General features: G+C 35.6%; 1 protein-coding gene across 2 annotated transcripts in view; it reads left to right on the top strand.

The window, feature by feature from the left end:
- Window positions 1-1,020: 1,020 nt before the first annotated feature.
- LOC136874857 (probable cytochrome P450 CYP44) overlaps window positions 1,021-14,401 on the top strand; it is a 102,642-nt gene continuing 89,261 nt past the window's right edge. The window contains exons 1-2 of one of the 2 annotated variants that reach the window (XM_067148539.2): window positions 1,021-1,149; window positions 9,078-9,315. In XM_067148539.2, the coding sequence (XP_067004640.1) occupies window positions 9,126-9,315 (190 nt within the window). In that variant the 5' untranslated portion in view covers window positions 1,021-1,149; window positions 9,078-9,125. The other variant, XM_067148540.2, reaches the window with a different exon arrangement.

Raw genomic sequence — 14,401 nt, 5'->3', positions numbered from 1 at the left:
ATGAGCTTGGCTTTACGTGTCATTTGGCCAGATGTTCAAGAGTTACGTCATCATATTTGCCAGTCAGCTCCATTATTCCCAAAAATTGTCAGTGTGAACATCACCAAAGTAAGTACTTTCCACCTGGAAATGAAAACAACTAAAAAAGTAAATGAACTTTTTAAAATCCCGGGCTCTGTGTTCAGCACAAATTTAGGCTACAAATGAATTTCTGAAGTCAAATACTGCTTAAAAGACTAACCGAAGATAATTCTGGTGAATGTGTAAATTTACTTTAATGACTGGTTGCATTACGTGCTCGCCTCCTGTCCTTTAATTAGTATAATTCCGTCGTACCGGTAGTCACTCAAAGACTGGAGACCGATAAAGGTTAATTGACAGCCTGTTTCTGAGCATAATTCCGGTACTCCAGCGTTTTCTAGAACCAGACAATGTTAAAGAGCATTAAATGATTGACATTAAAGTACAGGTCATGTAAGCCCCTGAGAGAGTGAAAGGTAATCTCGGCGTAAGTGGGATAGATTGGTTGATTTTATGTCTGACCACCTTTTTTCCCATAGGAATTAACCTGAAGGTTTGTTTTTTTAAATTTTTTTTTAATCTTCTGGTGTAGGCTGTGTGAACTGCAGGAACAGATGTTGCCCGGATTGAAAGCTGTTATGCCCAAAGAGGATAGAGTGGGACATAGTGGGAGTGTGGAGAACCTTAGTTCATTTTGTAACTTAGTAAACTGCCGACCGTATCTGTCAATAATTGGAGTACCGGTATGCTCTATTAGTTTATACAGAGAGTAGGTAGGCCCCCTACCTATATTTCTATATAAGTTATCGTAACGTATATAAATGTAAATAAACGTTTTAGTGATTCAATGTTGTACTATTACTTCGCGGTGAGGTTTTCTTTTCAGGGTATCATAAAATCTTAGTCGATGGTGACCGTCTTACACTGTACGGTACCGTACGATAGTCGAGGAAGATACAGTGACAAAGTAGTGAACTTTGCCCGCCAGCTGTATAAGATAAGATTCGGACCTACCAGGATCCTAATGTCATTGCGCCGTAAGATGTGTGTCGGAACAGACTTAAGGTCTACTATAGCCTACATGTGTTTCAGTTTGTAAAATATTTATTCACGGCCAGGACGGAATAGGTATAAATATTTAGTTCCCAATATTAGATTAGTAGGTACAGCTTTAGATACAAGCAGTTTGCATCGGCTAGCTTCTGCTACTTCTTTTTGAAGTAGAATTCTTCAAAATTATTATTATTATTATTATTATTATTATTATTATTATTATTATTATTATTATTATTATTATTATTATTATTATTATTATTTGTTGTTACAGAATTCATCTTATACTTTATTCATGTCAATAAGTTCATAAAGGTGGTATATACAGTATGTTGGGTACGGTACTCAGCCTGAAGGCTGTTTTGATCTTTAACAGTTCTGTCGTCAGCTGTTGTAGATGGTCTATGCATCACTGAAGAGGCATTCTAAGGAAGTGAGAAGTGAGGTTGTTTGCCGTTGTTTTCCTCACATATAAATTATACACATATGTTTATGATGTTATTAGTACCTACTGGTAATTCACAAAATGTTCAACATGCTCTCTCAGAATGTTCCAAGATTTTGATATCACTTGCTTTACATCGCACCAACAAAGACAGGTCTTATGGCGACAATGGGACAGGAAGGAGCTAGGAGTGGGAAGGAAGCGGCTGTGGCCTTATTTATGTACAGCCCCAGCATTTGCCTGGTGTGAAAATGGGAAACCACAGAAAACCATCTTCAGGGCTGCCGACAGTGGGGTTCAAACCCACTATCTTCCGAATACTGGATACTGGCCGCAATTAAGCGACTGCAACTATCAAGCTCGGTAACGTAAGATTTAAAGAAAACTCAGATATCTGTGGTACCGTAACGTATGAATGCTCAGAATAAAGAAGGAAGATTTCAGATTAAAATGTCAGGACCTAGACAGACTTCATTCAAACTATGGAGAATAAGTGATCTCCAAACCTTTGCTGCTTATGACCATCATCATAAATACCTAGGATTTGGTGGCATATGCTGAACCTGGAGTATGGATGTTCTGTTTTAAAATATATACGGTAGTCATACAATTCTTATAAGTGAAATATTGGGTCTACATTAACTGCCATTTTAAATATGCATTTAGTAATTCAAATTACATACCTCATTCCTTTAAACATTAGCTGTACTCTTCTTTCTTGTGATGTAAACTACTCAATCACAGCAATTTAAAATGAGTCTTTGTCCTTCATTTTGTGCACTAACTCCTTTTCAATTAATAACAAACTTAAGTTGCACAGTCCTTCTTGAATTTGAGTACTTCTTAAGTAAGTCTTGATTCGTCTTAATGCTGAAAACGAACACTCCAAAGAGCTTGTAGTACAAGGAATGATCAGTATTAACCTAGCAAGTTTATACACTTCACTGAACGCAGAAGAGAGAGAATTTTCATGTATAAAACTAACAAGTTCATGAACATCCTTTCCATGAAATTCAGGTGAAGTGTAGAGAACACTTAATTCATTCTTTAGTCCAATGCAATCAAATAAATTTCCATACTGAGTCAAAGGTTTCTGTACGAGTGGTTCGGAAAATGTTTTTCTATATTCAAAATACTTCTGGTAATGTAACAAATGAAAATATTCTAATTTATGAAGTTGATAAAATCTGCAATCAATCTGATGAATTAGGCAATCAATAATTTACAAGTACAGCCAGCGATAATTATTTTCATGTTCCACTTTATCTGGACAGTGTCACTTTGTTTTCACCTGACAGATTTCATCCTTATTCGAAATGGTATTGTTCCAAACTGATAAATAACAATGTTTCTATCATATTAAAGCTTATCTTTGATGTCAGTTACTTTTCTGCTACAGTAAAGAATATCAGAATGTTTTGTTTGTAAAATATTGTATAATATATCTGTGTAAGGAAGCAACATCAAAAATACTTTCAATAGAAATATAGTTTCAAACTCTTAAAGGAAAGCTAGGAAACCACATGATTTTATGACTGTCTCACTATCCTAGTTAACCAGAATGTTTGATAATATTTTCAAAGAACTGTCTGGCTCCATGGCTAAATGGTTAGCATGCTAGCCTTTGGTCACAGGGGTCCCGGGTTCGATTCCCAGTAGGGTCAGGAATTTTAACCATCATTGGTTAATTTTGCTGGTACGGGGCTGGGTGTATGTGTCGTCTTCATCATCATTTCATCCTCATCACGACGCGCAGATCGCCTACGGGAGTCAAATAAAAAGACCTGCACCTGGCAAGCGGAACATGTCTTCGAACATTCCTGGCACTAAAAGCCATACGCCATTTCATTTCATTTCGAAGAACTCACAAAGTTCAGATCTGTATTATTTTACAGTATGGCAAAGTCTTCATGTAATCTGGTTGCTGCTACAAAGGGAAATTTCTTTTGCACAAATTCATGCAACGCATATGTCCTTTTAGAGGATTTAGAAAAGAAAGCAGAGAGACCACTCAATGTTTGGAAAAATATTTTACATTCTTTAATAACTGATACACTCTGCTGGAGAACAAGATTTAGAACATGGGCATAACAGTGGGTGAAGATTGCATTTGGATAGGCTGATAAGACTTCAGATTGTAAGCCTTTCACACGACTGCTCATTACAGAAGCCCCATCATATGTCTGAGCACGACGTTAGAAGAAATTTCAAATTCATTAACTACTTGTGAGTAAATAAACCATCTGCTGTTCTATCAGCACTAACATCTACAAAGCCCAAGAATCTTTCATAGACAGTATCGCCCTTTACATAGCAGAGAACCGAGCTCGGTAGCTGCAGTCGCTTAAGTGTAGCCAGTATCCAGTATTCGGAAGATATTGGGTTCAAAAACCCTGAAAATGGTTTTCCGTGGCTTCCCATTTTCACACCAGGCAAATGCCGGGACTGTACCTTAGTTAAGCCCATGGCTGCTTCCTTCCCACTCCTAGCTCTTTCCTGCCCCATCGTCGCCATGAGACCTATCTGTGTTGGTGAGACGTAAAGCAACTTGTAAAAAAAGAAAAAAACATAGCGAAGAACTGTAGATAGTTGTGATTTGTTTTCAATATCAGAAGTTTCATCAAGGAATATAGCTACAAATGAAACTGAGTTAATTTCATTTTTTATTTCTTCTTTTACTATATCAGTAATAGCTTTGCCAGGCTGAGTGGCTCAGACGGTTGAGCCACTGGCCTTCTGACCCCAACTTGGCAGGTTCGATCCTGGCTCAGTCCAGTGGTATTTGAAGGTGCTCAAATACGTCAGCCTCGTGTCGGTAGATTTACTGGCAAGTGAAAGAACACCTGTGGAATAAAATTCCACCACGTCAGCATCTCTAAAAACCATAAAAGTAGTTAGTGGGATGTAAAGCAAGTGACATTATTATTATTATTATTATTATTATTATTATTATTATTATTATTATTATTATTATTATTATTATTATTATTATTATTATTATTATTATTAATAGCTCAGATGATATCATTTTGAATCAATGGAGAAGTTCCTCAAAACACTGTGGACGAATTTAGATGGTTTACTAAAAGTGAATCATATTTTTTTTCACACATTCAAAAATTCTAAAATATTTCCTTTGTTCAAAGACCTGTCTGATTCGTCATGTCCCCATAGAGGGAGCTTCTGGTTAGCTAGAAGACATATAGCATCAATAATTCATATCAATACAGCTCTATTTTTCTTTACCTCATCGTTGTGTTGACTGGTATCAGTTCTTCATTGATCATCAAGTAAAGTATCAATTTGCTGTTTGCCAGAAAGTTTTTATTTCAGGAAACATTATACTGATACATGAGTTCGAGATTTTGAATGTTTTTGCTGTGCACTAGATAAGTGATTGAAGAGACCAAGAAATAAAAACTGTAGAAAAATTTGAATATTTAGGTGAAATAATCACATATAACCTGAACGAGAAATCAGCATGGCAAAATAGAATAGATAAAGTTACAGCACAGCATGTTACAAGGAATACATATAATAAAAAATGTCTCTCAACAGCAACCAAATTGAAACACTACAAAAAAGTCACCCGTGCATGTGAAACATTATTCAAAACAATAAACACAGTTGCAATAGATAGAGCACTCAAGTTATAAAGGAGAATAGTGAGAACCTGTTTAAATAAAAATTATCAAGTAAACAGAATATGGAGACTAGCTTCCAATAAAACAGTTTATAAGGAAATAGACCCTGTGACTAGCACAATGAAAAGAAACAAATATCATTCTTAGGGCATCTAATACGGTCACCAGAAAATGGAATCAGTAGAAAAATAATAGAAAAATTATGGAAGAGTATGAATAATATTAGATGGATCACAGAACTTAAAGAAGACATAAGAAAGTCACATATTACAATAAAAAATTTAAAATAAGAAACAAATACACTCAAGATATTGAAAGATAAACACACTAGACTGCAGGCAAAAATCAACAAGTAGAGAGTAGGAAGAGTGATTCTAGAAGCAGAAAGAAAATTATGTTCAGAAAGGATGTAACGGTATTGGGCTGACAAAAAGAAGAAAAACCTCTATAAACCTGACTAAAGAAGTCCTATGTTGGCTAAAAAATTAGAATAATAATATGTAACCAAGACTATATGTAACTAGTGACTGAGAAGACAACAGTTTTGTAAAACATCTTTTACAGTATACATTTTTAAGTGCTATAATTAAATAATTAAAATCATTCACCTGCACTGGCTTACAACTATGAACTCTTAATAAAACCTAAACATGATTAATTCATTCAAACAAACAAACAAACAAACAAACAAACAAACAAACAAACAAACAAACAAACAAACAAACAAACAAACAAACAAACAAACAAACAAACAAACAAAAAAACAAACGTCAAACACCGTAGTCTATAACACTATACAATTGACGAGTGGAGCTGGCCGAGCTGCCTGTATACAGGACGACCTGCCAGCTTGAGGGAAGTGAGTATCTCCTACGCACCACCGTGCATGTGCATAGAGTTATAGCAGTAACTCACAACTGAGGATGTTCTCTTGTTTGGGCAGGATAAGCAGACCAGATACCTCATTCCACTTCGTCCGGCAGAGGCAAAGTGTACGTTATAAAACAAAAGCCGATCTGAGGTTGGTGTGCACATCCAACCAGCAGGCATTTAAAATATTTAAATGATAATTAAAATTAGTCTTGAAATACTGTATACACGTCAACTTCCAATGATATTACCACACATTTAAATTGTGATAAATTAAAATCTTGTTGCATCGCATAAAACAACTTAAAATTAAAAAATTATATTACCAAATTTACTGGGTGTCCAGCGCCCCCCTTAAACACCCACAATATATGCCCTTGCTAGGATTAACAGTAGCTATTGGTTTTTCATTACACCGACTCAGTCAGGTGTTATGGTGAAAATGGGATCGGATAGGGTTAAGACTGGGAAGGAAGCAACCACGGCCTTAATTAAGGTGAAAGGTGAGAAAATGGGAAAACATGAAAAATCATCTTTAGGGCTGCTGACAATGGGGTTTGAACCACCATCTCCCCCATGTAAGTTCACAGTTACGTGATGTAAACTGTGTAGCCACCTCACTAGGTTATTAACAATCTATATATATATAAAATTATGCCTTTGTAGGCAGGACCTAGTGTTTACAGTTCACTATGTCTTCTGGTATAGGCTAGAGCAATTTTGTTACTTTCATAGATCTGTCTTTGTCTTATCCTTGATTTTGACAATATGAAAGTGACTGAGGTATGAGCGATGCTAGTAATGCCAATCCTTATGCAGCCAGTCCCTGCTATGAATGGTGTGAAAATGTTGCTCATAGGGTTGGTTGGTGTAAGCATTTCAGTGGGCTCAGTGAGAAAAGCAACGGGAAACTACCTCACTCCTCATTTCCCTAGTACGCCTCTTCAGTGATGCCTAGACCATCTATGACAGGTGATGGCAGAACTGTTGAGGATCCCACCAGCAGAATTGCTGATTTACTGAACATACATACATACATACATACATACATACATACATACATACATACATACATACATACATACATACATACATACATACATACATACATACATACATACATACATACATAAAATTACATATTCTGACTGACTGACTGACTGACTGACTGACTGACTGACTGACTGACTGACTGACTGACTGACTGACTGACTGACTGATTCATCATCAGGGTACTAGTTTCGGCATCTGTAATATACCATCATCAGCCTCAGATGCAAATTGAAAAATTCCATATACATACCTAAAGCAACCTAAAACACATTATAAAACACATTACTAGCATCTCTAATGATACACGAAATGAGTTAAAATTATTGTACAATTTTTAATGAGTTAAAATTATGGTACAATTGAAATGCTGCGGTATAAACTGTACCATAATTTTAACTCATTTCATGCATCATTATAGATGCTAGTAATGTGTTTTATAATGTGTTTAAAAATGTGTTTTTGGTTGCTTTAGGTATGTAACTTATATGGAATTGTTCAATTTGCATCTAGGGCTGATGATGATATATTATAGATGCTGAAACTAGTACCCTTGACATGTGATTGACTCACAATAAAATATTACTGATCCATCATCGCCAGGTTTTTAAAATTCACCCCCCTTTTCACCCCCTTAATGACAGAATATCCTAAAATCCTTCCTTAGTGAGCATATACATTGTAATATAAATGTATCCTCAAAATTTCTTTTCGCTATATCCAGTAGTTTTGGCTCGGGGTTCTTGTCCTGAGAGGCAATTGATCAGAGTGATAAGTCAAAATCAGTTGAAAGTACTCCATCAAATAGTAAGTTTGGTTTAATTCTTTATAATTGTTATTTTTCCTTAGTTGGTTAACTTTTCATTCTGAAGGTTGGTTGGATTCCTGTCAGCAGTTATAAAGAGCCTGGGCATCACTGTAGAGCTTTGCTAAGGAAATGAGAGAAACGAAGTAATTTTTAGGTACTTCCTTAAAAGTATTATCATCACTAACATTCCTCATACCTCAGTCAGTTTATATTGTCACAGTCAATAGATGGTCAGACTGATGCAGGTCGATTACAGTAACAAACTTGTTCTCTCATACCAGTGGTTTACGTGGGTGGTAACATTCTCTCTGTAATATTGAAGATCCACCCTCAAAATTTTTGACCTCGGAAACCTGGATTTGCATGTAATCTCTGCAATGCTGTGACCCATGCGCCGTGCGGCGATGATCATCCCCATTCACAGTCGATTAACTCATGACGTGTGTCCATCTTCATGACACTGGTATCTGTGACAGACTTCTCAGCTATGCTGCAGCTAGCCGCAACGCTCAGGGATCACGCACGGCACATTTTCTAATGGAACACCCCTTCCCATGACTTTTGTCCACTCAGTGTATATCTCATCAGAGATTGATCTGAGTCATCTCAATGTAATGGATGTTGAAGTATTTATTTTCCTATTCTGGTTTTCAGACATTTTATCTTAGTACATAGGTTTGGTAAATCATCTTTTTGCTTCTCTGAGGAATATCCTAATTCCAGACAAAGATTGTACCACCCCTCAAAAATGCTTCTGCTTATCACCCACACTCATTTATCTCTCGGGAATTTCTTCCATCTTCTTTGACTACAGTTCATTGGTATCAGTAGGCCTACATGAAACTCTCATCATACTATTTCACCACTGAATATTGCATTACTGATGGTCCTTCAGGCTCTGTTCACAGTCTCACTCTTTGTTGCATTGAACCTTATTACTTACATTTCTATAGTTTGATCCAATATGTCCAACTGTTCTGGCCTTCTTCTTACCTATTTCCAAAATTACTATTTTCTTCACCTATTTTTCCTACTATCAATCTTATCCATAATACCAATAAAATTTCAATCTTACCTGGGTATTTGCACCAACCAAGTACCTACTACTGAATTATGATATTTCAGATAACATTTTATCTCATCCATTGACTAACCAGTTATTGATCTCAGAATTTTTCTTTTTCAGGTTAAGAAGTACTCCCAATCTATACTATTTTCTGCGTAATACATCAATATGGCACTTAATTTCTCTAAGAGCTATGTTAAATTTAGCTCTGTGCATTCATCAAGATTTGTTTCATCTGTGCTTATCAAGGATGGTTCTTCAAGTGTTCAGACAAGTTCTGGGGATGTAAAATCATTCAGTGAAATACCAGGACCATTAAGAATACCATTGTGGGGGAATTTACTACATTATAAATTTGGTAAGTACCATCTGGGGTCTTTCCTTCTATGAGCATGCTTTCCAGGATTTACAGAAATACTGATGAACAACCCATCCCACTTCAAGGTCAGGAAAGCACAATGTTGTTGATATCATTGAAAGCACCACACAATGTCCTGTCGGCATGTTCCACAGGTGAACAATGGAAATTTACCTTTGAATGGTGCAAAAAGCCAAAAGGACATATTTAGAGGAGGGGTCCAGGGGCTCCAGACCCCCTCCAAAATTTTCTCAGTCTGTTGGAAATTTCAATGTTATTTACAAGTACATACTTCACATTGCAAGCTGAAGTTACTAGCTTATCAATCTGGATTAGGATAGGCTTGTTTGTATAATCATAGGATGATTAACTACATTATTTATTTTACATTTTATGGCCTACATTGGACCACTCTAGTCTATTATATAAAGGATTTTTTTTTATTTCCTATCAGCCCAAAATTTTTTCATTCTGAGAGATGCTGCCTTCCTTTGTTCTGTTGGAAATACCCTCCGATTAGACCTTGCATTGATCTTGGTCTGTTGCCTGGTACGGTATGTGTGTCTTGAAGTATCTTAATTTTTTCTGTTTTGTTTTCGATATCATCTGTTGTTATTTGTAGTTCTTTAATACCTCCTTAATTTCTGTGATTCATTTAATCTTGGTCTTGCTTTTCCTATTATTCTTCTGCTAATTCTGGTGTCAGATGTTCTAATAAGATGCCCAAAGAATGATATACTTGTTTCCTGTTCATGCTCAATACTGGTTCAATTACCTTATAAACTGTTTTATTTGATGCTATTCTCCATTATCCATTAACTTTATACTGTTTATATATGCATGTTCTAATTATTATTTTTTCTGTCTTAAGTATTCTTTCTGTTTCAGCTGTATTAGTAGTTTTAAAAATGATTTCACTAGCCTAAGTTATTTCTGGCAGTGTGACTGTTTCATAATGTCTTAATTTTGCTGCTTCTTCTTCTTCTGTTCGATTTTGGCCACTATGGACCACGGAGTAACTACTATGGTATCCTGGATCATCTTTTCCCTCCTCTGGTTTTGCTCTTCTGCCAATATAGCTTCATTTGTTGGCTTATCTACTTCCTTCTTTCTTCTGAAAAAAAATCACTTTTGAAGATTTCTTTTCTCCTTCTTCTCAGAAGTCTCTGAAGTCTGAAACTAATTGTCGAAAGTCGTTTCTGTTTTGGATGTCTTCATGACTGATGTTCATTCTCTCCATATCAGCATGTACCTCCCTAAACCACTTGGAACAATCTTTTTCCCTTCGAAATGCGCAACGAGTTTTCGAGTCAGCCTTTCTTGATTTTGCTGCTATCGATAAGCTTTTTTTATTGTATGAAGTCTTGGTAATATAATTTGCTTTGTTTTATTTATTTATTCTGTTATGCCAAGCTGGTTTCTCATTAAGATTTCTCCTAAATACTTAAATTTATCAACAATTTTGATTTCTTGCCCATAATTGTTATTTTAATTACCAGTAGGGAATGTGTAAACATAGTTTTTTCAAAGGATACTGTAAGTCCTATTTTTTGTGCTATTTCCTGTAGAGATTTAATTTGGTGTCGAGTTTCCTGAATATTGTTGGACAATAGAGCAAGGCCATCAGCAAATCCTAAATAGTTTAAACTTAAATTTTGTTTGGAGCTTGCAACTTTTATATTATTATAAATCTAATGCACAATTAAATAGTAATGGTCTTGTCTTAAATCTGTTTTAATAAAAAATGGTTCAGAAACCTTTCCTCTGGAATTTCTATCAGTTTAATTAAATTAGGATGGAGTCCAAAATTCCATAACATTTTTAATATTGAAGGTCTATGTATACAATCATATGCATCCTTAAAGTCAACAAATGTTATTACTATAGGCTTGTTTTGTTTTCTGTAGTAGGCCATTATTAATTTTAGAGAGATGATCTTTCAGCACAAATTCTCCAGGGTCTAAAGCCTCCTTGGTATTCTCTTTTTCTAGTTGATCTTTAATCCTTCCATATAAGATCTTGGAAAAAATCTTGTATGTGCAGTCCAAGATAGACAATCCTCTATAATTATCCGGATTGCTCTTATCTCCTTTTTTATGAAGAGGGTGTGTTAAGGCTGTTCTGGAAACTGTTCATTGATCCAAATTTTTGTTAAAGTACTGTGTAAGGAAATCCGAACCATATTACTGGAATACTTCCACATCTCTACCGCATGCCTTATAATTTTTAAGTTCTTTTAGTGCTTTTTGTAAATATTGAAATGTTGGAGGGTCTGAGTTATTAAATTTAGTTTTTATTGGAGTATTTGTATTAATTTGTAATAGTTCCTTAGGTTCTTCACAGTTCAAAAGTTTACTGAATGTTTTTGCCATAATCTCAGCATTTTCACTACTGCTATGTGCCATTTTTCCATTTTCATCTTTCCACATTAATGTAGGAGGAGCATATTTCTGTAGTTGTCTTCAAAAAGTTTTATTATAGTCCCTAGAATTGGTGTTATGATAATTAACTTCACTGGAGTTCATTATATCCTTATGAAACTCTCTCTTAATTGTTCTAATATTTTGCAAGAATTTCTTCTTGATATTTTTTAGGTTAATAGCATTTTCTTCTGATTTATGGGCTTGGAACTTAAACCATGCCTGATGTCTCTCTTTATGAATTTCATCACATTCTGTCATCCACCAGGAATGTTTTTTTATGAGGGTTCAGTGGAGCTCAATTTTCAGCTTGCTTTTGAGAACTGGGATCAATTCTTCAAGATCATCTGTCAGTTTTATTGTTTGCGTGGCTTCCTTATATTTGCCATTTATTAACGGGTGTGGGTCGTAATTCCTCTTTACTTTGTTAGCTTTGATATTCTTCTTCTCAGTGGTGTGAATTTAAGTTTAATTTTGACAATGCAGTGATCAGTACCAGTATCTATTCCTCTTAATACTTTTACATTATAAATTTCCGTATGGAAAAATTTATCCATTCAAACATGGTCAAACTGCCATTCCCCTTTCCTCCAATCAGGATGCTTCCAAGTTTTAAGCTTGTTTGGTTTCCTTTTGAAATATGTTGACTTATATATAAGGTTGTGCTCTCTGCAAAGTTCAACAAGTCGTTGGCCATTCTTGTTTGTAAATTTATGTGGAGCCCATTTTCCAATTATATCTCTGGACTTTTTTCCCTTCCTAATTGGATATTAAAGTCCTCTAATAAAATTTTAACATTAGTTATTTACTTTGTTTATTATGTGTTCAAGGAGATCCCAAAATTTTGTCACTTCTTTCTTTGTTCGTGTTAGAAATTTTTTTTCATTAGTAGGGGCATGGACATTTATTATTGTATAAATTTTGCTTGTTGTTTTAAAGATGAGAGTAGAACACCGAACAGACTTGTCAGTCTTGTTACAATCAACTGGTTCACAAACACACAACAGTACACTTTTAACCCAGATCCAAGATCTTTCTTAAAGTGCCAAGTGTTTCATGTCATTATGTACATAATTTGTTATATGTTTTGGGACAACCTGTTGATAAGTATTTTAGGCAATTTCCATTGTGTGTATAATTGCGTCATGATTTTTTGTCAACCTATGGAGATGTATGTAGGCAATCCTCATGATGACTGTTATCAAATTCCCATTGATTTGATTATCTACAAGAACTGATGATGACTCCAAGGGAGTAAAAACTGGTCTTCACTTAATAAATTTCAAATATTTTACATTATGTTGAATGGTGGAACATCCCTCAAACTCTATTATATTAGTTATAAGTCAACACGGAAATGAAAATCATAACCTACTTGGGCTTATGGCCCGACGTTACAGAGGCTAAGCCTTTACTACGGAGGTGATGAGATGGAGAAAAATATTTAAGTTACAGAAATTACTAAATAGATTTTAAAGGTTACAAAATCATAGTCACCTCAATATGAAGTTGAAAGGGAATACAAGAGGGTTCCTCACTCTTTATTCCCTAGGTTCGAGTAAGTTATTAAGAAATAAAAGTTACATTGCAAAGGAAATTTTGAAACTTTCCTCTCGAGCTAGCTTTCAAAGACTATTATGTTGTTAAGCAGGATCTGCCATTACCTTGAGCTGCTGAACCTCCTGAAGATGGATGAGGGAGCCTTTCCCCCTGCCTCCGTTACGTACACACTCTAGACTGAAGTGATCACAAAAGACAACATGGCCCAAAATGTGCCAGCATTTATAGCTGAGAGGAAGGTTCCAGATTTCTCTGGACTGAAACCCTGACACACCCACAATTCCTTTAGGTTAATTTAATAAATATCAAAATTTTATGATTGGTTACTTAAATAAATGTACAAATGTTCTTATCTTAAGTTGACATGAAGATATAGAAGTACTGATAACTTTTGAACACCAAAAACAAAGTATTAACAATTCAGTTTAGGAAACCTTAACACACAAAATTTATCCTGAATTTTAATAGTTCATCTTCACCCCAGAGGGTGCAACATAAGTTGATAGTAGCGACATCTGTCGATAAATGTCCAAACTTCTTGTACTAGTAATTTCAAGATTTACGTTACAGATATCCTTGTACAAGGCGCTTAATTTAAATGCGCAGGGCGGGTGTACCTCCGGTACAACAACAACAATTCCAGTAATAATAATAATAACAACAACAACAAATGGTTCGTGGTGTGGGTTACTGAAGTCGCGTCCTATTTCGTGAACGATGGGCAATAGCTGAGTGGCCTAGTAAGTGGACCTGAGAGTCAGGATACCAGTTGCTACAAAATGGGAGTGGGCATCTTGGACATATTCTGAGTCCTGGCCCTCCTTGTCCTCAAGCGGCTAGGAATATACAATCCACCGTGGTCCCTAAGCTGTAAGAGGAGAGATCCTCATTTGGACTATTTGTAAGTAGGGTAGCATCCTGCTTCACAAATTTACCGAACTCAGAACATTTTAACCAAGCCTCGGACCTACTGTATGGGAGTAATTGAGTAAGGGGAGATAACAAGGAAGAGATAGGAGATTATAAAGTGTACTTGACAGGTGTTAAAAAGCAAAGGGCAGAGTGAGGGGTAGGAATGTTCATCAAGAATACCTTTGCATGCACCA

Source organism: Anabrus simplex, chromosome 5, assembly GCF_040414725.1.
Source record: "Anabrus simplex isolate iqAnaSimp1 chromosome 5, ASM4041472v1, whole genome shotgun sequence".
Classification (NCBI taxonomy): Eukaryota; Metazoa; Arthropoda; class Insecta; order Orthoptera; family Tettigoniidae; genus Anabrus; species Anabrus simplex.
This window is presented reverse-complemented; position numbering and strand designations above follow the sequence as displayed.